Raw genomic sequence first — 24,632 nt, 5'->3', positions numbered from 1 at the left:
AACAATTAAATCCTGCCACCATAAAATCTTATTCCTTTTTCTCAAATAAGTAGAACAATATTCTTATTACAGAATCTTTAAAGAAAGATCTTTTTCTGTAATAAGGTGTTAATCTTAAGATTTCATAACCTCAAGAGTCCCTTAAAACACTATACATTCCAATGACACAATAAAAGCAAAACTCCTTTCTCCTGATTTTATTTTAGTTAAGATAGAGGGGACAAAAAAAGACTGCCTTCTTACCTAATAAATTATCTTATAGCTCCTCATAAGAAAACCCCACCTCCCATAGCTAAAACACTCCAAATACATCAATGTGAAATTATATCTTTAGATGCAAGTAATGCCTCGAAATGCTTTTGTCTTGAGAAGTAGACTATTTACGCTGCAAATACTCAAACGACCAATGTCCCATGCATGTTTCCAGCCCTCTTCTCCAAATGCCCGCAGCAGCCCCCTGTAGTGGTCTCTACAGCTCTACTGTGCTCTTACCCTACATTCAATCCTTTAACAGTGACAGCCATTGATCCAGGGGTGTTCTCCAGTTCAACGGTGCAGGATGCTTTAATTTTCTCCCTCTGTTTTTTTTTTCCCATTCCGCAGGGGGTAACCAGTTTAAGGAGTTGTCCGCTTGACTGGTACGTCGGGATGCTGACTGCTGTGTTTGCTTTTCTCTACTCATCCAGTAGCCAGTCTCTTGGGTTCAGCAAGATGTAGCAACTAGCCCCTCCCTTGCCCCCAGCTTTCCTCTTGACTCACCATGCAGGCCTCCTTTCATTGCTCATTTGATTCCTGCATAACTTCCATCGTCATTGAGAGCTTTTATACTAATAAGAGTTTAACTCCAGAATAACAAAGTAAAACACAAAAATAAAGAACTGGTACCCGGGAGCTTGTGTGAGGAGGCTCTGAGGAAGTAATAGCTGAATCTTCCCCATGTTATTCCCATCCACACATACAATAGTTGCAGATGACTCCAGTCCAACCCTGCCAGCCATGTCTTGGAATTCTCACATTTAAAAAAAATACAACTTATGTATATATATATATATATATATATATATATATATATATAAACATAAAAGGAAAAAAAAAATCGCAGAAAAATTCAAGGGTAAAAATTTTCTGGGTCTTCACTCCCCTGCCACTCACTTCCCATCAACTTTCAGCACCATCACCCCGAAAGAATATTTTTAAAGAACAAGAGAAAAAAAAAAATCCTTGAATTTTTTTCTTTATTTTCTACAAGGTTTTACATTCCTGTCATATCCAAGGTGTTTACAATTTGAATGATGGTGTTTCCTATAACATTCAAACTTTTCCTTTTTTTTTTTTTTAAGTAAATGACAACTCTGTGTAATTTTAACCATGAAGGTCATGAAAGCCATATTCCAAACAAGGAAACCACTTCATCGCCCTGGGGGTCTCTCCTTTGTGTAGATGCGGGGCGCTCCACGTGGGAGACCACATCCTGTCCATTGATGGGACCAGCATGGAGTACTGCACACTAGCAGAGGCAACCCAGTTCCTGGCGAACACCACGGACCAGGTCAAGCTGGAGATTCTTCCCCATCATCAGACCCGGCTGGCCCTGAAGGGACCTGAACATGGTGAGATGAACCGTCTAGATAAGTCTCTTTATCTTCTCACAATTATTGCTTCTTCCAGTGGCGTTAGAAAACAATGGCCCTGAATTGTGTTCTGCCCTTATCATTTCTTCCCAAAACCGCAGGCTATCGTTGTTTACCATCCTTCATCTTCCAAATCCTTTTCCAAGCCACATGTCACTTACTTGAGACCCCAAAATTGAAGAAAGAAATTTCTCGAATAGGATTTTCAGGCTAGCCTTGTTTACTATAAAAACAGAGGGTGATAGAGAGAGAAAGGGAGAGGGAGAGGGAGAGAGAGAGAGAGAAAGAGGGAGAAAGAGAGAGAAAGAAAAGTCTTTGGTGCAACTTGAGAATGGAGGGAAGGGAGATAATTTGACTTCCTCTATTCACTTTGGATTTCTGGTCTACCTGAAGGATAGTGAGGGCAGATAGTTCAACTCTCACAAATATTTTTACTTTCTACATATTCTTTATGTTTGCCAGAGGAGTTTTTTCTTAGGATGGAGAATAAACCTTCTTTCTGTCCAAACACCTTGCTTGGGAGAACCAGACTATTTGGCTATATTTATTCAATAAAAAATATAAGCTGAGAGAATCTGCATTTCTGAAACCACAGATAGACTTGCTGAAAATTTATAGACCATCCTTGTAAGCATCTTTTTGTGTGAAAGAAAAGGGGTGTTGAGCCCAAAATTAAATAAAGAAAGGCTCTCCGGTGGGGCTTTTATTCCAACCCCTCCTTCCTCCTTTTCATTAAATCAAGTTACCCCCCTTTTCTTTATTCCTTGAAACCAGTTACCTCACTAGTTTTGAATGGGTAGCCTAAAGGGAACAATGCAGTTCTGTGTGTTTAGAGAGGGAACACTTTTCTCTGGTACTAAAATTTTACTTACAGGAGGTTGTTTGTATTTTGTATCTCCCACCTCCTAAAACACACAGCACTTCTCCATACTTTGAAAAAAAAACAAAGGGGGACCAGATAATTTTCACACTGAATGAGTCAACCAGATGCAACCTTTTTAAATTAAATATTGCCTAGAGCTAATGAAAATCTAGGGTACAGTGTTCCCTTTATCAGATTTTAATTTTCCATGTTGTAGTAGAGAAATGATGTAGCAGAGACAGGTTATGAAAAGGAATTCAGCACCATTTGAATAGAAATGATAAGCAACTACAGGAGATTGCAATCCTTGGGAATACACTGTCAGGCAGCCCCTGTCCGCATCCTGGCTGAGAGAAGAGATGTTTTTTCCAAATTAATCTGAAGTCATATCTGGATTTGGGGCACAGGAGGTATAAGAATGCACACTGTGTAGTGCTTTTTCAGCATGGGATTATGCTTACTAAGCTTTGTTGTCAGTGAATCGGAAATGTGTAACACCTTTTTAAAAATGTAATTGTTATCCCCTTTGGGCGGGCCACAGTGGCTCAGCAGGCAGATTCTCGCCTGCCATGCCAGACACCAGGGTTCAATTTCCAGTGCCTGCCCATACGAAAAAAAAATGTAATTATATTGAGCAACCTCATTTTTTCCCTTTTATATGCACGATATACAAATCATAAATAGTTCAAATAGTTTCCAGCTCATGAAATATTAAATATTGTTACCTGCCAACACAATTTGAGAAGACGAATTTATATACTAAAATGTATACCCCAAAACAAAATTTTTCTTCATTGTGAAAAGCCTGAGGAGATTTAGTGAGGGGAGGCTGATATTTTAAGTAATTCTAGCTTCCAGTTCTGACCCCATCCCTATTTTTGCTAAAAGTTGTTTACCACCTTCCTTATCTAACATATAGGCATCCTCGCTATGCTTTTACATAGTAAAACCAGACTTACTTTTCCAAGAGGAAATAAATGTTGGTTCCTAAAATAATTAAATCACAGTTGAGAATTCCATCTCCCTATCTTACAAAAAAATATTTTTATTGTGTTTATAACCCTCATACTTCTGTTTTTATATGTAAGGGAATTGTGTTCCATAGTTTCACTCCTTTTCCACAAGAAAGTTCTGGGTTTTTTTCAGAATCTCTGATGACTGAAGAGTGAGTCTCTGAATCCATGTGTGGGTGGAGATACATTTCCCAAACTTTGCTGGACAATAAAGCATTGACCACAGTGTTTTCTGGGAAACATAGAAAACGATCATGCCTTTCACAGATTAAGAGGAACATTAAAGAAGCAGAGAAAAATGAGTTTTCAATTAGGCTAAAAATATTCCCATTCAAGGTCTTAGGGAGACATACATATCATGGATGAAGGAAACTGAGATTTGGAAAAGTGACCAGAGTCTCTCAGTTTGATACATTAAGTATCAAACTTAATGAGAAAAAGGAGAAACTTCTGCTTTGTGAACTGCAGGTACAATCACTGGAGCAGCTATTGCCTGCTCTGTCAGACACCCTATGCAGGACAAGAGGTCACAATTAGAGAGGAGATCAAAGAAAAGTACCCTCCATGTCATATTCTTTTAAAACTTCAGCAGTGATGTCGCTATGAACCGCATTACTTTTGGCAAGTCTTGTAACCTCTTTGTTTGCTTATCTGTGAGAAGGAACCTAAGAACAGCTAAGGGAAGGGCCACTCTGGAGTCAGAAATCCTGAGCTTTAATTCTTGCTCCATCACTTGAGACCTTAAGTAAGTTATATACCTTTTCTATTCCTTAGTAGATTTATCTGTAAAACGGAGGTTATAACGAAACCTACTTCATAGGTACATTGTGAGGATTATCTGGGAAAATCCATGATAAAAACACCTTAGCACAATAACTTAGTATTTAATAAGTGCTCAGTGAAAGTTGAGTCTTGTTATTACCAGGATTATTAAATGAGAGAATTTATGTAACTGTGCTTTGAGAAATGAAAGTGTATACCAAAAGCGTAATGTCTTTTATTAAATTCCTGAATTACTCGCTTACTATATAAGTATTTACTCTGCATACTGCTACAAAACAGAATAAATTTAGAGTGTATATTTTAAAAGGCAGCAACTGTTTTCTCTGGCCTACATTAATTGTTGAACACCTTTTGCAGTTATTATCCTTGACATGTAAATTCATGCATTATCTTATGTCATTTCTGTCTCTTAAATTCTTTCATTTGTATGGAGATGCAATCCCCAACAATAGCTCAAAGTCAAGGTAAAGGTGACAGTCTACTTTTAACTTACTTATAACAGTTGGCACACTTTGGGGCACACAGTAGATGGTCAGTAATATCTTACTTGTTGATTGATTGATTGAGCGTCATAGTCCTGGTAAAGCCCAGTAATTTTCAAAGAACTGAGTCAGAGAATGGGTGTAGAATAATGAAATCTACTTACTGTACTCTGGCTTCATTTGAATGGGGACAGTGATTTTGTAAAGAGGATTGCCCTCTTTAGAGCAACTGTGGTTGTAGATTAGCCAGACCCAACAATCTTGCTAGAACATCTACTTATATACCAGAAAGGTAAAGAAAATCTCCATTTTGTGGAATTCACATTCTAGTATGGGGAGATAGATGTTTAAAATATATTAAGTAGGGTAGCCCACAGTGGCTCAGCAGGCAAGAATGCTTGCCTGCCATGCCAGAGGACCCGGGTTCGATTCCTGGTGCCTGCCCATGTAAAAAAGAAAAAAAAGGGCGGGCCACGGTGGCTCAGCAGGTAAGAATGCTTGCCGGCCAAGCCCGAGGACCCGGGTTCGATTCCCGGTGCCTGCCCATGTAAAAAAAATAATAATAAAAAATAAATAATAAAATAAAATATATTAAGTAAAGCTCTTTTAGACAGTAATAAGTGCTATGGAGAGTATAACACAGGTAGAACAACTCCTTCAGCCAGAGGGTCAGCAGCTTCTCTGAGGAGGTCTGGCACCTGAGCTGAGACCTGAATGATGATACAGGAGCCACCTGTACAAACAACTGAGGGAAGAAGGCAGAAAGAATTGCAAATGCAAAGGCCCGGAGGCAGAAAGGAAATTGGCTGGGTCTAGAACTGATGTAAGGCCAGTGTTGCTGATACAGAGTGAGCGATGAGAAAGAAGAGTGATAGCCAAGAAAGCCAGAGACATAAATAGGGGCTGAAACATCTAAACTCATGATAAGCAGCTTGTACCATTCTCTTTGTAATGGGCAGCCACTGAAATAGTTAAAACAGAGTGACATGATTTGATTTATGTATTTAAGAGATCACCCGGCTGTGTTGTGGACACTGGAAAGTAGGTGGTCAGGAGTGGAATCAGGAAACCAGTTTGCAGTTGTTGCAGAGGCCCAGGTGAAGCAGTTGGTGACTTGAACTAGGACAGTGACAAGGGGAGAGAACCCAAATCAGAATCAGCAGTGGGGTACAGAGAGAGGTACGGTTGGCATAGGGACCCAAAATTATGTTTGCTATAAAAGTATATTTCTGCATAGTGGATTTCTTGAAATATTCTCCAAGATTTTTATGAATGACATTTTTTAAGTGAGTGATACTTCTGTTCTCTTTAAAAGATACCTTATTTGTTGGTAAGAAGATAGAGGCGTAGGTGGAATCAATATTGTTAATAATAGCTAATTCATGTTTATTCTGCATCCCAGCCCCATCCTAAGCACTTATGTGCATAATCTCATTTAACCCTCACCGTAGTCCTGTAGGGTAGATGCTCTAACTATCTCCATTTGACAGATGAGGGAACTGAGGTCTCAAGATGCTAAGTAGCTATCTAAGGTCGTATAGAGAAGGTCTGGAGCCAGAGCTGAAACCCAGGTGTTTCTCATCTTGTCGTGATCTGGCCCCACCAGCGCTCTCATTCCAAGCTACTAGAAAGGACATGTAGCAGACAGTGAGGCTGTTATCACAGGTGATAAAACTTAAGCTCTTATCTAATAACTTTTCTTTAAGTACTTACAGAGTATTTGGCATCCTGACATGAATAAATACTGGTAAATAATTCATATGTAAGACATCTTACATTAGAGTCAGAAAAGTAGAAAATGTGAGTTCCTATGTTACTTTTAATTCTCTAATATTGTTAATTGAAAAATTTCATATCAGAAATTGCGTAATATTGTTCATATTTCAGAAATCTGGGTAGAATATCAGTTCTTAACAACCTTGAATATAGCATGGAAACATGATAAACATTTCTTTCAAAATGAAGGGAGGAGACAGCAAGACTTTGAAATAAACTTTATTACAATTTTATGGCCCCTTAACATAAGAACACATGAAATTTTTAATATATATATATACTTTTAATTTAAATAAAGTTTGTTTATGAAATATATTGAGACTTTCGTTTTCTCCTTACTAGTCAGGTTCCACATAAGATTTTGGTAATGATAGATGATTGGAGTGGTTTATTGTTGAGGAAAATCAAATTCAAATGATGGATCGGAGTGTAATTAAAATGTCAGAGCAGTAAATTGTGGTGTATAACTGGTAAACCACTTGAATCATGAGCCAATGTGATTTATTGTTCCTTCTTTTCTTTCTGAAAACAACTGCCACTAACTGGCCAAGATTTGCAAATCTTTAATTACTAATAGCATGCCATAGATCTTAATGGGGTTGACTTTTACGTTAAAAAAAATGTTTTTAATCTCTGCTGCAAAGTGCAGGGGGAAATTAGAAATTGATTCAATAGCCATCTTAAAATGAAAAAAAAAATGGGCTGCAGAAAGACATGCATTATTCTTGGGAAGATGAAACATGTCCATCCCTGATGTTAATCATTTGCTTTGCTGACCGCTGAGGAAAGGGCAAAACTGCGTAGATTTATTTTTCTTTGCAAGTAGCTTTTGTTTTTGTTAAGCATTTTTTGTGTGTGTGTGCAGTTCAGTTATTTTTTCCTCTTTTGGTTCTTTGTTTTGTTTTGTTTTGTCTTATTTCTCATCATCACTTCATATGGGCAGTGAAAATTCAGAGGAGCGACAGGCAACTTACCTGGGATTCCTGGGCCAGCAACCACAGCAGCCTTTCCACCCACCATCACTATAACACGTACCACCCTGACCACTGCAGAGGGCCAGCCCTGGCATTCCAGAACGCGCCTCCTCCAAACAGCCCTCGTAATGTTCCAGAACTTCTCCTCCTGGTCTTTTATTTAAATTCCATTCTTCTCACTCATCCCTCACCTAATTCATTACGTCTTTGGCTTCATGGGTGTTGTGTGCTTTTCTGATAATAACGACCTGTCATCTCTGACATTTCTTAAGTCTTTTTTCTTTTCTTTTGGAGAGAATTTATTGTTAAGAAAGGATATAAATGTTCAGAATGCTTTCTATGTGTTATTACATAGAGTATAATGTTCTCAGATGTTTTTATGTGTATGTGCAATCATTTATGAAATTCATGTCAGAAAATATCTATAAAAATAAGATTATGCCTCTAATGCACGGAGTTGTTTATGGAGAAACTCGTTTTAACGTTTGTTTTTGTCTGAAGCAGAAATCATATAGCCTGTCTGTATCCCATTGTACTTCTAAGGAACCTGCTGTTCCTCAGGTGTTTATAGTATCTTGTAACTCTGAGATCCTAAAGTGCTATCTCCAGGGCTCCTGAGGTCTTGTCTCTGTCTAGCTGGGGTGCTTACTAGCCACTGCTGTGCAGCTTGTGTGTGTGTCTCTGGATTGTGACTGGTTGGCTCGCACCCAGCCCAAGAATGCTCTGTGCCAAGTCTTCACTCTCTTACAGCAGCTTTGGTGTCTTCATCCTTCTCTCCTACCTCCATGAGTGCATACAGCCTGAGTTCCCTGAACATGGGGACTTTACCTCGCAGCCTCTACTCCACCAGCCCACGTGGAACCATGATGAGAAGAAGACTGAAAAAAAAAGACTTCAAAAGCTCACGTAAGTGAAATGTTAGCTGATGTTGCTTGGTCTGGAGAAAACATGTGGGCATTGAAGTCTTGAAATACTGAAACCAATGGGAAGTATGTTTCACAATGCCTAAAAGATCAAGGCGATGCTAATTTGCTACCAGCTCTGTGCCAAAGACCATTAAAATGGTATCCACTATCTATATGATACTAATTGTACCAAATGTAACTTCAGACTGTTAGTTAATGCTATCTTTGCTTACAACTTTGTTTCTTGATCTTTTGATCCAATGAAATAACCTAGAAAGATGCAATTTTTCTTTTGACTCCTTCCTTATATCCCGCATAGCTTTTAGACACAGAATTTTTGTTCTTAGTTTCTTATTCGCTCTAAAACAGTATTTTGACACCTAACATTTGCCCCCTTTTGATAAATATACGAACGTCATGCATTCATTTAATATTGTCAATTGCATATTGAATTATTTTTAATGACTGAAAGGAAAAAATATCAAGTTTAAATATAACCTTTCAAACTCTAGCTCGTTCCACAAAATTCAAATACTTTCCATAGGAATCAAATCCCTGCCACCCTGACCCTATGCCATTGAAATCACTGCTGTAAGCTGTGACATTTCCTAGTACCCTCTACAGCCTCAGGAAGGATCGATGGATGCTTACTGTCATAAAAAACATCCTGATGTCTAGGAATTTCAACTAAGATTATTGGAAATAGGGTCTTCTGGGATAGCCAAACATCATATAGACTAATCAGACTAGATTAGCTACCTGCTTTTGAATAGCTGGTTGAACATATAAAGAAAAAAGTGATTGGATATCTTAATGGGAAAGAAACACTAATGACTTCTGAATTATACTTTTCTTTTGGGGAAAGTCACACCCTCTCAGCTGTTCACGTAGCTTTGGGAAGAAGAGAACACCTACTTTTCCACCCAGATCATTCAATTATAGTCAAGCCCAAGTACTTCAAGGATGGTATTGAAGGAAAAATGTTCGTGTGAGAAGGGTGGTTGGACCTGTTCGCTCTTAAGTCTGTGCATCAGAGATTATCCTCCCAGGATGATCTCTCATGAATTCCACCATCAGTGTAGGAGTCCAGCCATCCCTCACACTAGGAAGTAGTTTCTTCATGTTATAGGAACCTGGAAGTTTCCTTACAAAGAAAACCATTGCAAAAGATAGAGTAACACTGTGGCATACCATGACTTTGCCTTGCAGATCCCTTCAAATATAACATTTGTCTGTGAATGTTAAATGATGCAGGCACTCTGGAAAGCAGTATGATGAGTCCTCAAAAGCTAAATATAGAATTACCATGTGGACTAGCAATTCCACTCTTAGGTATATGCCCAGAGGAACAAGGACTCAAACAACATGCTTGTAATACCAGTTTTCGTAGCAGCATTATTCATAATAGCTGAAAGGTAGAAACAATACAAGTTTAAATCAACAGATGAATGAGGAAACAAAATGTGGTACATACGCACAATGGAATGTTATTTAGTGCTAAGAAAGAATGAAGTTCTGAGACATACTGCAATGTAGATGAACCTTGTAAACATTATGCTGAGTGAAATAAGATAAGAAAGACATGTAAGGACAAATACTATATGATTTCACTTATAAGAAATATCTAGAAATAGCAAATTCATAAAGACAGAAAGTAGATGAGAAGTTACTGGAGGGTAACTTCTTGGTGCTTGGTCGGTATAGAGTGTTTGTACAATTTGTAAATTTTTAATAGGAAAGCAAGTTCATATAGTATAGAAGTTCCTAGAATATCGGTGTCTATTCTGCCATTCTTTTTTTCTTTTTTTTTTTCATTTCACGGATAACACCAAGTTTTGTTAAACTTATCAGTTTACAGCATTTCAGTGTTCTGTGTAGGATCTCTCTTGTGTGTATGTGTATGTGTGTGTGTGTGTGTGTGTATTTCACTTAATTCCTGATTCCTAAGAGTAGCTTCAGTAGGTACTCTGTCTTACATTGTACATGGATGATACATATATAAGTATCATAACACATACGTACATGATTTGTCATATTTAATATATCTAAATGTTGGTAAATTTGACATTAGTAAAGTGTAAGGAAGAATGAGTTTAGTCAAAATGAGAACAAGGAACTTTAAAGTTCCAGGTGTTTCTTAGTTGCCACTAAAGTAAATTATTTACTCTTGGACAGAACTTGTTGAAGGGCAGTATAGTGAATTGGTTATGATCATGGGCTCTGAAACCAAACTGCCTGAGTTCTTATCCCAGCATCGCCACTTTTTAGCTAAGGACCTTGACCAAATTTCTTAAGCTCTCTATGCCTGGGCTCTCTTATTTTCAAAATGGGAATGATTATAGTACTCAACCTCATTGTATGATTGTGAAGAGTATATGAGACAATATATAGAAGTACTTAGAATAACACCTGGCAAATAATAAGGGCCATTTAATTGTTAACTACTTGGAATAATATATGTTAGCTATTATTATAGCTGCATCTGAATTGTCATGTGTGAAAATCTGTTGATATTTTTCCCAGATTTTCACATTTTTCACGGTGGTTACACTTTGGCATCAGAGAGGTCTTGAGCCTTCCATACAGCATCTTAAGGTTTGTCTCTGGAACTTTTTACATATCGTGACTTCATGTGCAGCACTCATCCTGACAGGTACAGGTTAACAGCCCTCAGCAGGGAAAACAAAAACAAAAACAAATTCATTTATGTTTGTACATCTGCTTTAATGGTTAACCATTTGCTTGTGTTAGATAAGACTGTGTTGATTAAGGCCGTTAGTGAGTCCTAATGAATGACAATATGTTTGACTCTCTCAGATTATTATGTACACATCTTGATTTATACATTTTGACCTCCGGCTTTGTCCTCTGAAACAAAGCCAAGGACACACTATCACTGATAATCATAATCAACTCATAAATTCTCTGTTGAACCAACGCATTATTCTCCAGCATAGTAGAAGGATAAACAGCAACCTGATTGATGAAATTTCTAGTTTTTCCTGTTTGCTGTAGACATTAGCCAGTGGGGCATCACTGACAATAAACTTACCAGATTGTTTATAAATGTGTCTCATTTCAATAAGGCCTGGAAAACAAAGGACAGTCTTCCAAATTTTAAAAAGAAGAAAGAAGATTTAGTATCTTTTTTTTTTCAGACTTAAGCTTGGAATGGTCACATCAGATATAATGGTTTCCCCAAATAATTGACACTCTCCCTATATCATGGTTTACTTTCATCATTTTATTTATGACTTTATTTTGTGCTACCACACAACTTGAGTTTCTATAGCAACCAGGCCATTTGTATGGATGGTGAATCATGGCAAAAGCCACACATATGAAAAGTCTCTTCACTGTATTGGTGATGAGTTGAGGCTGAAAAGCCCTCAAAATAGAAAAAATTCTTACATGTGGAAGGGCATGGTCAGAAAATAATGAAACCTTCCCACATAAGTAGTAAAATATTCTGTATCATTGACCAATGGGGAAAAACAGGAAATCTGTACCAATGTGTTACAAGAATTAAAACAGGAAAGTGTCTTGCTTGCTTCATAGGGAAAATGATGTATACACCAAATAGTGTCACAAAGCCCTGGGAAGGCAACAGAGCCATGTCACAGAGGGAACCCTCCCATCGCCTCTTCCAGAAACTTTCTGGCCTTTCTCCACTGCCTGTGCTGCCCCTTTGTCTGCTACAGAGGCCAAAGCTCCTTCCAGAACGTCCCCTGTCATGGGAGCATGACTGAGCAGTAGAGCTGGCAGTTCCCCCTGCTTTCTGCTTCCTGCTCCTGCACAGAGCCAGTGTAGACTCTGCTTGTCCCCAGTATGTCTGAATTACAGCAAAAAGTAGAAGTTAAAATATTCCCATGATGACCTCCACCTCTTTTGTTGTCATCACCATTTGCTACCAGGGAGGGTGACTTTGAAAAGAGCTGAAAGGAAGAGAATAAAAAAACCTAACAGCTTTTCTAGTGTCTCCCACCTACCTTTGAAAAAAGAATGGAAGGTAAAGGCAGCTAATGGTAAGCTAAGAGACCGAGCAGGGAGTTTCTGCAGTGGATAGCTTGCAAGCTGACCCCACCATTTGGAGAAGGGAGCTCTTGGCCGCACCACTGCTCTCTTGAACTGGATTACCCGATAGCGGATGTGTTAGGTCCACAGCAGATTGACATTAATGTTGAGCACCTAAGTGAGATAAAGTTACTGACCCCAGAATGCAAGATCAAAATATAATTTTAAAAAAAAGACATAAAAAAAGCAAAAAGAATAAATATATATAATGAAAAACATGTTATATTAATAAATCTTTGAGGCCCTTTGCTCTTTATGCTTTTTAAATGCTCCTTATATCTGATAGTAAACCTCGCAAGCTTCTAAATTAAGGAAACCTTTGGAAGATTTCTTAACTTGTGGAGCCAGAACTTTGGTGCTTCTCCTTTCCTCACACCAGGAAAGATGAGAATTGACAAAAACACAGGCTCATTTCCTGCAACTCTGAAGGATTGTGAACTGATCCTACTCCATGTAAATGGGAACACGACAGGACAGACACAAATCCTGAACACAACCTCTGCATGCACCAGTTAGTGGTATTCAGTGTGTCAGCAGTGTAGTCACTTCCATCTTCACCAGTGAGTAGAAGGAAGTACGTCCAGGCCAGAGCCAGTAGCTCACAGCTAGTACCCATTGAAAACCTGGCAGGAGTGTCTGTTCCTGGAGAGAAAAGTCATCATACAAAATTTTAAACTACAGGGTCATAATTCATAAACAACCTTTACTTTCTTCTGATTGACCACATTAGTGAAACAACATGATCAAGCTTATCATTTCTCTCTTGCAAGTAGTATTGATTGTCTTTCCATCTGGCTCATCATCTTTAAATCTACAGTTTATTTTTCTCAAAGCTGATAAACATTTTCAAGATATCAATATGTATGAGTCATTAACGCATATGATTTCAAATGAAGTTTTACTGTTTCAGAGAATATATTCCAATATGTCAGAGGACTTTCAGAGTTCATTGTAAAATTGTAAATTATTTAACATAATCCTATATTTATTATATAAATTATAAATTTAAGTGGTTATTTATATGATTATAAAAGAAACATATACTAGATAAATTCATTTTAAATTCTAAATTATGTTTCCTAATAATTTCTATCACATCAACTTGCCTCCTGAGAGAAATTACAAACTTAATGACACTCATACTGAATCAACATTTACTTTTATTTTCAAACCTTTCAGTGAATGAGAATCCTCAACTTTCTTCTCTAAAAGTTCCAAAAATAAATCAGATTTTACCTTTGAGAAGGTCCTCATCTGACCTAATCCCCTATTACTATGAAATTGACCCATTTCTTCTTGATTCTTTCTTAATGGAGATGGAAAACAGTTGACTTAAAGGTCTAGCAACATTTTTAACACCAATTACGTAGTCCAAAAATTATATGAAATTGAGATTTCAAATGGAAAAAAAATGTAGTGATGTGAACCTAAAGAAAGATTCACAGGAAGTAAAGTATTCTGTTTAAGTCTAAAAAGTGTTACCTAAAAGCTGGAGTAGAAATAATCTGTCAAATAGGTGATGTTCTAATAGTATACTCCTTCTGCTATGAGTAATAACTAGAGAGAAATACAACTCTCCAGATCCTTACTCCCAGGGAGATATCGTCTGATGGTTTTGTGCTACTGATAGCAAAATCTGTGATCTGGAAAGCAAAGTACAATCCACATCAGCAAGAAAATGTCGTCTGGATGAATACATGATAGTCCACGTATCAGACCTTAGAATCGTAGGCCACCCACCTGTAAAAAGCTTTGAGTTGGAGGACCTACACCCTCACCACAGCCTACTTTAACCTCATTGATAGTAATGCCACTGAGACAAAACAGTGATGGTACTTTTTAAGGAGGAAAAGTATATCTTTCTTTTCCTGTCCTGGACAAATGGTCTACCTCACTATCGCTGGCCCTGTCAGCGTCAATGCTGGAGTATCTACTACAATAGAAAAGCTTGAGTTCTGAAGAATAGATTCTAGTTCCTTATAGCAACTCAGCAGTAAAAATGAACTATATGTAATTCCAAACAAGGATACTGTCACAAAACTTGATTCATTTGTTGAATATTCCAGGCACTGGGATTCAAGCATTAAGATAACTGGTCCCAACTTAAAACAGGCAAGCAACAAAAACCTGATAAATGCTAAAATAAGACATATAATAGAGTCTGTGGGAATGTAGAAAAGAAAGTACTTAACTCTGCCTGAATAAGTCAGGGCAGGAGTTAATCCCAAAGGTAAGAAAAGGGCATTGAAAACGTAAGTCAAGGGCCAAAGAGGCAGAGGTGTGAAAGCAAGACTGGAACACATGGTATATGAAGGGAAAATGGAGGAACATGAACCTGGATGCATAGGAGAAAATGAATTCATGAAGGGACCCAGTGTGTTAAGAATTGAAGATTTTGTTCCATAGGCTATAGCCATTGACAGATTCTAAGTTGGGGGATGACATTTGCATATTAAGAACTACACCGTGACATAAATTTGGAGGATGTTACCGTAAGACAAGAGGCAAGGGCACTAATTAGAAGTCTATACCGTAGTCTATATTAGTGATGGTGAGAGCCAACAGTGGTGGGTAAATAAATGGGGGTCTCATGATGAAGGAAATGTTAATTTAGCAATAATATGTAGAAAACACTGAGTAGGAGAAGACCCAGAAATATGGGTATTAGAGCAATTGAGATAAAAAGTTAGAAAATCCTGAATTAAGATACGGGCAGCAGAAAGAGAAAAGAAGTCTTATACAAGATGTAATTTCGTGGTCATCCGGAAAAAAAACTTGGCAATTCATTGAATTTAAAAGACAATGGGGAGTTGTGAGCTAAAGACTATTTTGAGATTTCATATCTGGAGGTCTATAAGCATGATGGTCCCATTGAAAGAAATAGTAGTAGCAATGGGGAGGCAAAGATGACTGAGTCGGTTTTGCAATATTGGGTTTGAGGAGTCAATGAAACATCTTTAAAGATGGAATACTAACAGATATGGAAATTCAAAACTGGCACTTGAGAGACAGATTTAAGAAGATATATGCAAAGGTCATATTAGAAGCCTTAAAAGTGAACAGGGAAAGTCTGAGAATGTGAGTATATAAGACAGTACAGAACCATAGCTACTCTGTGGCAGGCATCAGAAGGAGGCAAAGGAACTGGTAGAGTCTGAAAAAGAAAGAAACTAAGAACAGAACTTGGCTGAATCCAACAGAGGAATTTCAGAAAGAAAGGATGGTCACTGAAGCCCATTGATTAGAGCAGGTGAGGCCTAACCAGCAATTTGGAAATTGTCAGTGACTGTCAGGAAAGCAATTTCAATAGGGAATGTAGGGGAATGTAGGGGAGTGAGTAGAAAAGTTTGGAAAAGCAACAAGAGAGGAAATTTGTATGACACAAAATCAGAGGGGTGACAAGAGATAATAACAAGAACACCAAAAGGAGAAATTAACCTTGAAATGGAAGGAAAGATAGCTGTATCAAGACTCTTGTATTCAGTATTCCTCCATGATCAAGAAAGAAGTGGTGGTGGTATAGAGAAATTGAGTTGAAAAGAGAGATATTGAAGGAACTCTTGTCACATGGTTGGATCTTTCTAGTCTTGTAGGAAATTAGATAAAGAGTAAAGTTTGACTTTTAAAAGATAGAAGCATTTAAGATAGATCCTCTGAAGAATCGAATAAAATATAAAAATGTTATACAATGAAGGATTCCAGAGGGCCCAACAGAATATAAAGTTACAATGACTTTCTCCAGCATCCTTTGACAACTCAGTACCAGCAGTGGAGAGATTTGACTGAGCAGTACCAAAGAGTATAGAGTACAGAAATATCACGTGGGTTTGAAGAGTCTCTGATACTAGCAGATGTGTCTTTGAAATGGTCACTGTGGAGTCCAAGTGGACTAGTGGAGGGAAATTAAGTCAGCAGAAGACAGTGGGTGAAGAGGATGGCTTTCACACTAATTTTCTCAGATTCCCACATGAGTAAGGGGTGGGTCTCTGGGGTTTCCCATTCCTCCCTCAACTGCAGAAGCTTTTGAAGAGGATGCTTTCATTCGAAGGGGAAACAGCTACTGATAAAATTTTTACTTGAAAACCATTTTATCAGTTTTCAAGCAAATCAGAGAGACTAGGACTAGGAGTCACAAAGAATTAGACTGATAGGAACTTGGAAAGATAGCTAATCAGATGTATGTGATCAGAAGAGGATTCAGATATTAAGATATTGGAGATCTATCCTTTCTGAAAAAGATGGGGTAAAGCACTGCTGGCAGAGAGCTGCAGTGAAGCAGAATTGCTGATAACTGACACTGAGAGAGCTGAAGAACATAAAGCCAGGACATTAGGTAGTTATCACTAAGGATGTCAAAGATACTGGCAAAGATACTGAGCACAAGAAAACACGTTGGGTTAGTGGAGAAAGACTAAAAGCCATATCTTGAAGTCAGGAAACTGAGGTAATTTTTTTTAATATTCAGAAGGCTATGAGTTTGAGGGTGAGATGAAGAAGAAATAAGTATAGATCATAGATTTTAAAAAGAAGAGATCTAAGATAAAAGCACTGCGTTTGACAGTCAAAGGTTATCCTGGAGGTTATTCTTATGCATTATTTAGATATCCCTTTTCAGTTTATAATGTATTTGAGTGGCTAAAGGGAAGTGCCTGAAACTGTAGAGCTGTACTCCAGTAGCCTTATTTCTTGAACATACATTTACAAATTGACTGTGTGATTGTGAAAACCTTGTGTCTGATGTTCCCTATATCTAGGGTATGGACATATGAGTAAAAAGTATGGATTAAAAAAAGCAAATAATAGGGGGAACAAAGGTCAACATATATTGGGTAGTTGGAAATACTGGTGGTCAATGAGAGGGAGGGGTAAGGGGTATGGTATGTATGAGTTTTTTCTTTTTTCTATTTCTTTTTGTGGAGTGATGCAAATGTTCTAAGAAATTATCATGGTGATGAATACGCAACTATGTGATGATATTATGAGCCATTGACTGCACACCAAGTATAGAATGTTTGTATGTTAAGAATGTTTGTGTTTGTGTGTGGTTTTGTCAATAAAAATATTAAAAAAAAAAAAAAACCACTGTGTTTAAGAAGCAAGGAGTATTATATATACTCCCATCTTTCTCTTTGTTTCACATCAGGAGAGTAAAGGAAAATGGCTTTAAAACCTGCTTAAAGAAGGTTTTAACGCAAATAGTGTCATCAGGTTTCAGTTAAAGTAAGGGGGCCAGAAGACCAATTTGGGAGGAAGTGAGGGTCCAGCACAGGACTCTGGAGGCAGAGAGCTTCTCATAGAGAGCAAATACAAGCGTCCCAGTGAGCAAGGCTGAAAGGCCTCCAGGAGTGAAACAGCCCTTACCTGAACTAGACTGAGGATGCAAACAAAGACATCCTCAGATTGAGGCTTAGATGACTGTCAGAGGAATGAGGAAACAGAAGACTCCCAGGTAGGCTGGTGACACAATAGAAAAGAACAAGGATTCAAGAGTCCAAATTTGGGGTAGGTGAACTATAGAGTTTAAACAGTTCCATCATGCCAACCCAATGCTAGAGTAAGTTCGAAGATCAGAGCAAACTTTCTGCAGCAAGGGCCAGACTTAGATTGTGGTTTCTTCTAAGCTGAAGGGCAGATTACTGATAAAAAATCAATAGAGCTGAGGTGCAGAAAGCTAAAGTGGAAAAACCATTAGACGGACTAGCCCAATTCCCTTTCTACTAGATAGTATAAAAGACACAAAAAGAAGCCAAATGACATACCCTAGGCTCCCTCAGCTGATTGCTTAGACGCAGAACCAGAACCAAAACCCAGGTACTCTGACCCTCAGGCCATCCTCTTCCCACAGCCCCCGTGATTCTCCCTGGTTTGGGGGAGAAGGAAAGTAGTTACACTGGTGTTACAGCTGACATGTAACAAATACTGGGATTTCGTATACCTTGTTCAACTCTACCTAAATGTTCTGCTAGAAGACCTAACTTTAACTTCCCACCAGTGCCAATGAGCTTTTTTCAAAGCCAAGATCTGTTTTGGAAATGCTGTTATCCCTTCTTCGTGCTGTTCCAACCTGAAGTCATTCTCTTTCATGTTTGTTCCCCTAGTGTCTTTAGCATCTAGTACAGTTGGCTTGGCTGGGCAGGTTGTTCACACAGAAACCACAGAGGTTGTGCTGACAGCAGATCCTGTCACAGGCTTTGGAATACAGCTGCAAGGCAGTGTGTTTGCCACGGAAACTCTCTCTTCTCCACCTCTGATTTCCTATATTGAAACTGACAGCCCAGCAGAGAGGTGAGACACTTTCTTTCTTGGCATCTTTTCCTGCTCTGCCTTTCTGGTTGCTGACTATCTTTGAATTACTAATAAATTATGAAACAGTGCTCAATGCAGGAAATGCAGAACGTAATGAGTTCTGTTCTGACAATAAAATTTTATGTTCTTGATCAGGTCTGAGAAGACTAATAAGTATGGATGCCTTTATCTACCAGATTTTGTCCATCAGGGGACTCAAGGCTATATTAATTAAAAAGGAGAAAAACTATTTTAAAATCTCCGAAGTTCAAACTTTAATAATTTCTATACCATAGGGGAATATACATTTCATCATTACTATAGATTGGCTCAGATCAGATTATAACAAATATCATGGTGCTGAATTATTAATTACTTCTCTGGGATAATTAAGTATTCCCTTACTCACATTTGTAGCCAGGAAATGCAAGAGTGCAAGATATTGATTGTAGCTGGCCTAATATGATGCCCACAGCATTAAATAAACAAGACCAAATGGTGATGCTATTTCGCAGGGATCAAATAATGTAGATTTGACAGCCTCAACTTGATAACTTTTAAAATCTGTCTGCAAACTCTAATGTATGGTTCTAAATTTAGATGTGGGGTGCTACAGATTGGAGACAGAGTGATGGCAATTAATGGAATTCCAACTGAAGACAGCACCTTTGAGGAAGCCAATCAACTCCTCCGAGACTCTTCCATCACTAGCAAGGTCACACTGGAAATCGAGTTTGATGTTGCAGGTATGATTCTATAATCTCAGGTCAGAGGCAGTCGGGGGGAGGACCACATGTGAATTGTATTTGTTACCTGGCAGAGGGGGACCTATTTTTTTTACAAGTAGAACATGTTTTGTTTAGGTTTGGAGTGTCATTTTGAATTGAGCATTGTTTTGTATTATTCATTAAAATATCACTGTAAGAACAACTGAAAATAAATGTGACAATTTGAATATGTAATAGCTACTGTCAGAGTGATTAAAAAAAACCACGGGACCCTATACTTCTTAACTTGTCCCTATATGCTAGGGAAACTATATTCTTCATTCACAGAGACAACAAAAACCTCTTTGTCCCTTTCCACCATGTTATTACTCTGCAAAGAACATATGAAAGTTCTGCAAGGGGCAATAAGAGAATTCATTAAGTAGGTTTATACAGGCCAAGTAGGTAAATATTTATTCTGTAGGTGGGCAGGTTTCAGAGGTTAGCACTAGTTCCCATTTAAGAAAATTGTCTTAACACAGTGAAAGACTATTCAACAGACTCCAAAATCCTTAAGCAATCAGTAAAGATATGCATTTGGACATAAGGAGGTTTTTATCTCAACATTTATTTACTGAGTGTTTATTGCATGACAGTTACTCTTCTGGCAAAGGTAAATAGGGAAGAAAAATAAAATCCTTAATTCTCATGAAGCTTATATTAGAGCAGCACAGAAAGTTAACAACAGTTGACAAATATCCATTAGACAGTGATATAAGCTCTAAGGAAAACAAGTCAGGGTAAGGATCTGGAAAATGACAATGGGGGAGCTATGTTTGTAGGATGACTCTCTAAGGAAGTGATCAGTTGAGCAGAGATTTAGAGGTTGATAAGGAGCTAGGCATGCAAGGTTTTAGGAGAAGAGCACTCCAGGCTGAGAGAGTAGCCAGAATAAAGAATATGAGTCAGAATAACATGCTTGGTGTATTTGAGGAACAGTAAAAAGAGCTGCGGTGGTGGGATTTGTATTTGGGGATGGGTTTGGAGGAATTGGAAGGGGCCAAGTTGTGCAGTGTCTTGTAAAGAATTTAGATTAATTTTTAAGTGTAATGTCGCCGTGGAACATTTTATGAAGAAGAATGAGATAGTCTGATTAATGTTTTAGAATGATCCTTTCAAAATGTAAAGGTATGAGAAAAGAAGCAGAAAATACAAGGCTATAGCTGCTGGGCAAGTGAAGACTGATGGTGGCTTGGACTGGATGCTAGTGCTACAAGTGGTGACAAATAGTGAAATGTAGGACATAGTTTGAAGGAAGGCTCACAGGAATTGCATATGGGTTAGATGAGGGTGATGTGGGAAAGGGAAGCATGGATGACTCCTGAGAGCATGAGGATAAGCAGTTGGATAGATAGTGATGTCTTTAACTGATAATATTAGAGGAATGGAAATTTAAAGTAACAAAAGACTTGTATTTTAGACATGAGTCAACAACTTCACTGCAAATACCAGGGCAAAAAAGAGAAGCACATCCATTCCTTAATTCAAAAATTATCAAGCACCAGTTACTAATTGCTAGGCACCATACTATATTCAAATGAATGAAACAGAAAATAGGAAGGATAAATATCCTCAAAGAGCTCATAGTCAGTTAGACATGAGAAAAAACTGTTGAAAGGTAAGAATGGACTTTTCTTTTTTAAAGAATAGACTTGTATTTCTGTTGCCAGTGGAATCACCAAGACATGTCCAGGAGACTGTAGGCAATGCCTTTTGGTGCCCAGGATTAGGGGACTGACTAGAATGGGACTACCTAGAGTAGAACTGAGGAGTTACCACACATTAGTGATTGATAAAGTTGCTGGAATGAAGGAGACACTAGGTAAAGAGTTGGGGGATAAGTAGAGGACCAAGGAATAACGCTATCTGAAGAATACAGAGATGTAAAGGGAAAGGATGCTAACAAATGCAATGAAGAAGATGTAGCATGCCATGTAGGAGAACCAGGAGAAGGTGGCATCTTGGAATCCAAGGAAAGAGTTTCAAGGCAAAAGTCATAATCAGTAGTGTAAAGGTGTTGCAGAGAATTCAGATAACGTGAAACAGAAATGTCCATTGGATTTGGCAATAAGGAAGGAAGACATTGATTGCCTTTCCTTGCCAAGGTAGTTTCAGGAGAGTGAGGAACAAAAGTCAGATTGCAGTGAGTTGTGGAGTGAAGGAAGAGTAGAGAAGTTGACAACAATTACAGCTTATATTATTTACTAGGAAATTTAGCTTTAGGTGAAAAGAGATGTTACAACAGATAAAGGGGATTTAGAGTTAAAAGGGGTTTTATTTTGTTTTGTTAAGATTGGGGAGATTTGAATCCATTTGGGGACTGCAGTGAATGTGGGAGAGAAGAGATAAAGGTAAATTCAGATCCTCAAAGGAATGAGAGGGAGAAGTATCTGGAACACAGGTAGATAATTAGCCTAGGATAACCAGTAGAAGACTGCATTTGAACAGTAGGAGACGAGACTAAAAATATGTTTACAAAACTGTGTTTAGAAATTTCATGTAGGCACCATCTAACAAATATGAAAGAGATCAGCAGCTTGGAAAGTTGAGAAGAATGGCAAATTCTAATGGGGGGAATGAGTGAATAAAACAACCAGAAGCATGTAAAGGGGTTTTCAAGGTGGGTGGCCAACCAAGCAGAGTCTAGAAGCTCTAAATTTATAATAGTGTTAACCTGCATGTGAAGTAGTTTTTTTTTTTTCCAAGAGTCTTCAGCTGCCCAAGAATAAAAGCAGAAAAATAGATAACCAGATTGAGCAAGAAATTGGGATTTCCAGAGAAGGTCCTGCAGAAGTAGAGGAGTCAAGAAAGTTCAAATTGCTACCAGGAAAGCAGATGAATAATTATGATAATATCAAAATAATTATCCTGATAATATTTATCAAATTTTTATTCAGCATCATGTACTTACTAAGCATTGTATTGTATTTTCTCATTTGGTCCTTATAACAGCAATGGAGAAGGTTACTATTATGTCCACTTTATAGAAGAGAACATTGAGACATATATATTTAATGATAGAGCTGCAATTTTAACCCAGGTGGTCTGACTCCAAAGACCACATCTGGCTACTACGATATATACCCTGTGTTTGAAAAAGTCAGATTGGTAAGGGATGGAAATCAATAAAGGACTAGCCTGGTAGACTGGGAGGAAAGAGAGGGTTTAAGGAACTAGAGATCTTCAAGAAGAAAAATGGATATGGTGAGAGAAAGGAAAGGAGAGTGCGAGTAGCTGGGAGATTGAGGTCAAAGTGTCATGTTAGACTTTAGGATCTCAGAGGAGGTCAAGACTCAGGGTGTGGCTACAGTAGTGAGTTGATGAAGTGAAGTCCAATGGAGGTGAATATAATTCACCCAGTGGAGGTCTCAAATTGCAAATACAGTGTGGTAAAAAGACCATCCACGCAATGGAATCATTCAGAATGATGGTGGGACTGGAAATGACGAAGAGGGTAAACTTGCCCCCAAATGCCCAGTACAGTCCCTTCTAAGCACCTTGTACTTACTGTTTCCTCTGCCAGGGCTGACATAGTCTTTGTAGACACGGTCTGAGGTTTGCCTACTCATGTCATTCAGGTCTTTGTTCAAATGACACCTGCTCAGAGAAGCCCTCCCTGACCATCTGTCATTTTCTATCCTTTTACTCAGATGTATGTTTCTTCATAGCTCTTCCTCTGCCCCGAGGTTGTGTATTTATTTGCTTGTTGCCTCTCTTCTCCAGTAGAAAATCTGTGATGTCAGGGACTTTGTGCCTTTTGCTTATTAATGTATACCTAGTGCCCAATATAATGCTTGGAATATAGGAGGCCCTCAGTAAATACTTGGTGGATGGAAGAATGAATGCAGTGCCACTGGATGTCCTGAGGGATTGGGGTCAGAAAGTTTGGTTTGCATCAAGAACTGAGATCATTCTCACTGTTTTCCTGGGATTCTTGGTCTCCCAGTGCTGCTTGTTCCCATGCATGTACTCTATTTATCTCTCTGTAGACACGATTTCTCTTTTTGTTAGACCTAATTTCCCATCCCTGATAAATCCCTTCCTTTTTATCCCTTTCTTTTTAAAGCCCCCAGCCAGGATCAGTCAATTCTAATTGCTAATTCCCAGGAAAAAGAATCTAATTGGCCCAGATTAGGTTTAGCATCCTCCCCTGTGGCCAAGCAGGAATCTGATTGAACCAGTCAGATGGTTAGGCGGGAATGGTATTTTAAGAAGACTGTGCAGAATCCCAAAAAGTACTTTCTACAATCACAGAACATAGTGGTGAAAGGAATCTTAGAATCCAGTACCATCATCTGTCTATAAATGGGGAAACTAAGGCTCAGGTGGGGAAATTCAGAGTCATACAGCAAAGTGCATGACACAACCCAGATCTGCTAACTACTCCCTGTCTTTCCATATCACTGTACATTGCTTCTTCAGTTCAAAGAGGTGTCAGATTTGCCAGCATGAAGCTGTTGGGGGTGGAGGATTGTTCTCAACTGGCATTCTTTGTTATATGTGGGAGGGAATGGAGGAGGTTTGTCCTGTGCATTTTACACAACCCTAACCTCTGCCTACAAGATGCCAGTGGCAACCCCCACGTCCACCCTGTCATGATGATCACAATTGTCCCCAGACATTTCCAAATGCCCCTGGACCACAGAATCGTCCCTGGTTCAGCACTGAATTAGAGGATACAACAATATATAACAAAGCACCCAAGTCTACATCTAAATGCCATGGAAATTCTAAAAAGAGGAGCTCACTGTGGGCTTCAACGTTTTCATCCATTTATTGCACTTTTCCTGCAAACCCCCAAAACCCAATCCCAAGCCATTTATTTTTCATCATTCAAATGACCACCACAGTTTGACCTTCTCCATAAGCAGACTCTAAATATTTACTTGTGCTATAAGTACATTTTATTTTACATGTATCCTCAATATTTGTTCATCATTTGCTTAATGCATACTTATGTATATGTGTATTTTATAAATTTATGCTACTTGTTGATTAAATGTTTTAATATCTTAGGTTTAAGCTCATAAAAAAAATAGCATCTTTGTCTATTAAACCCATTTTGTTTAATACCCAGCTT

General features: G+C 38.3%; 1 protein-coding gene across 7 annotated transcripts in view; it reads left to right on the top strand.

The window, feature by feature from the left end:
* Positions 1-24,632, top strand: part of GRIP1 (glutamate receptor interacting protein 1) — a 733,183-nt gene that overhangs the window by 619,676 nt on the left and 88,875 nt on the right. For 6 of the 7 annotated variants that reach the window (XM_077111339.1, XM_077111343.1, XM_077111341.1 and 3 more), the window contains exons 9-12: positions 1,441-1,610; positions 8,272-8,427; positions 18,599-18,785; positions 19,386-19,531. In XM_077111339.1, coding sequence (XP_076967454.1) covers positions 1,441-1,610; positions 8,272-8,427; positions 18,599-18,785; positions 19,386-19,531 — 659 coding nt within the window. The remainder of the gene's footprint in view (positions 1-1,440; positions 1,611-8,271; positions 8,428-18,598; positions 18,786-19,385; positions 19,532-24,632) is intronic. The other variant, XM_077111338.1, reaches the window with a different exon arrangement.

This window comes from Tamandua tetradactyla, chromosome 7 (genome assembly GCF_023851605.1).
Source record: "Tamandua tetradactyla isolate mTamTet1 chromosome 7, mTamTet1.pri, whole genome shotgun sequence".
Lineage (NCBI taxonomy): Eukaryota > Metazoa > Chordata > Mammalia > Pilosa > Myrmecophagidae > Tamandua > Tamandua tetradactyla.
Note: the sequence above shows the minus strand (reverse complement) of the source record. Positions and strands in the feature narration are given on the sequence as shown.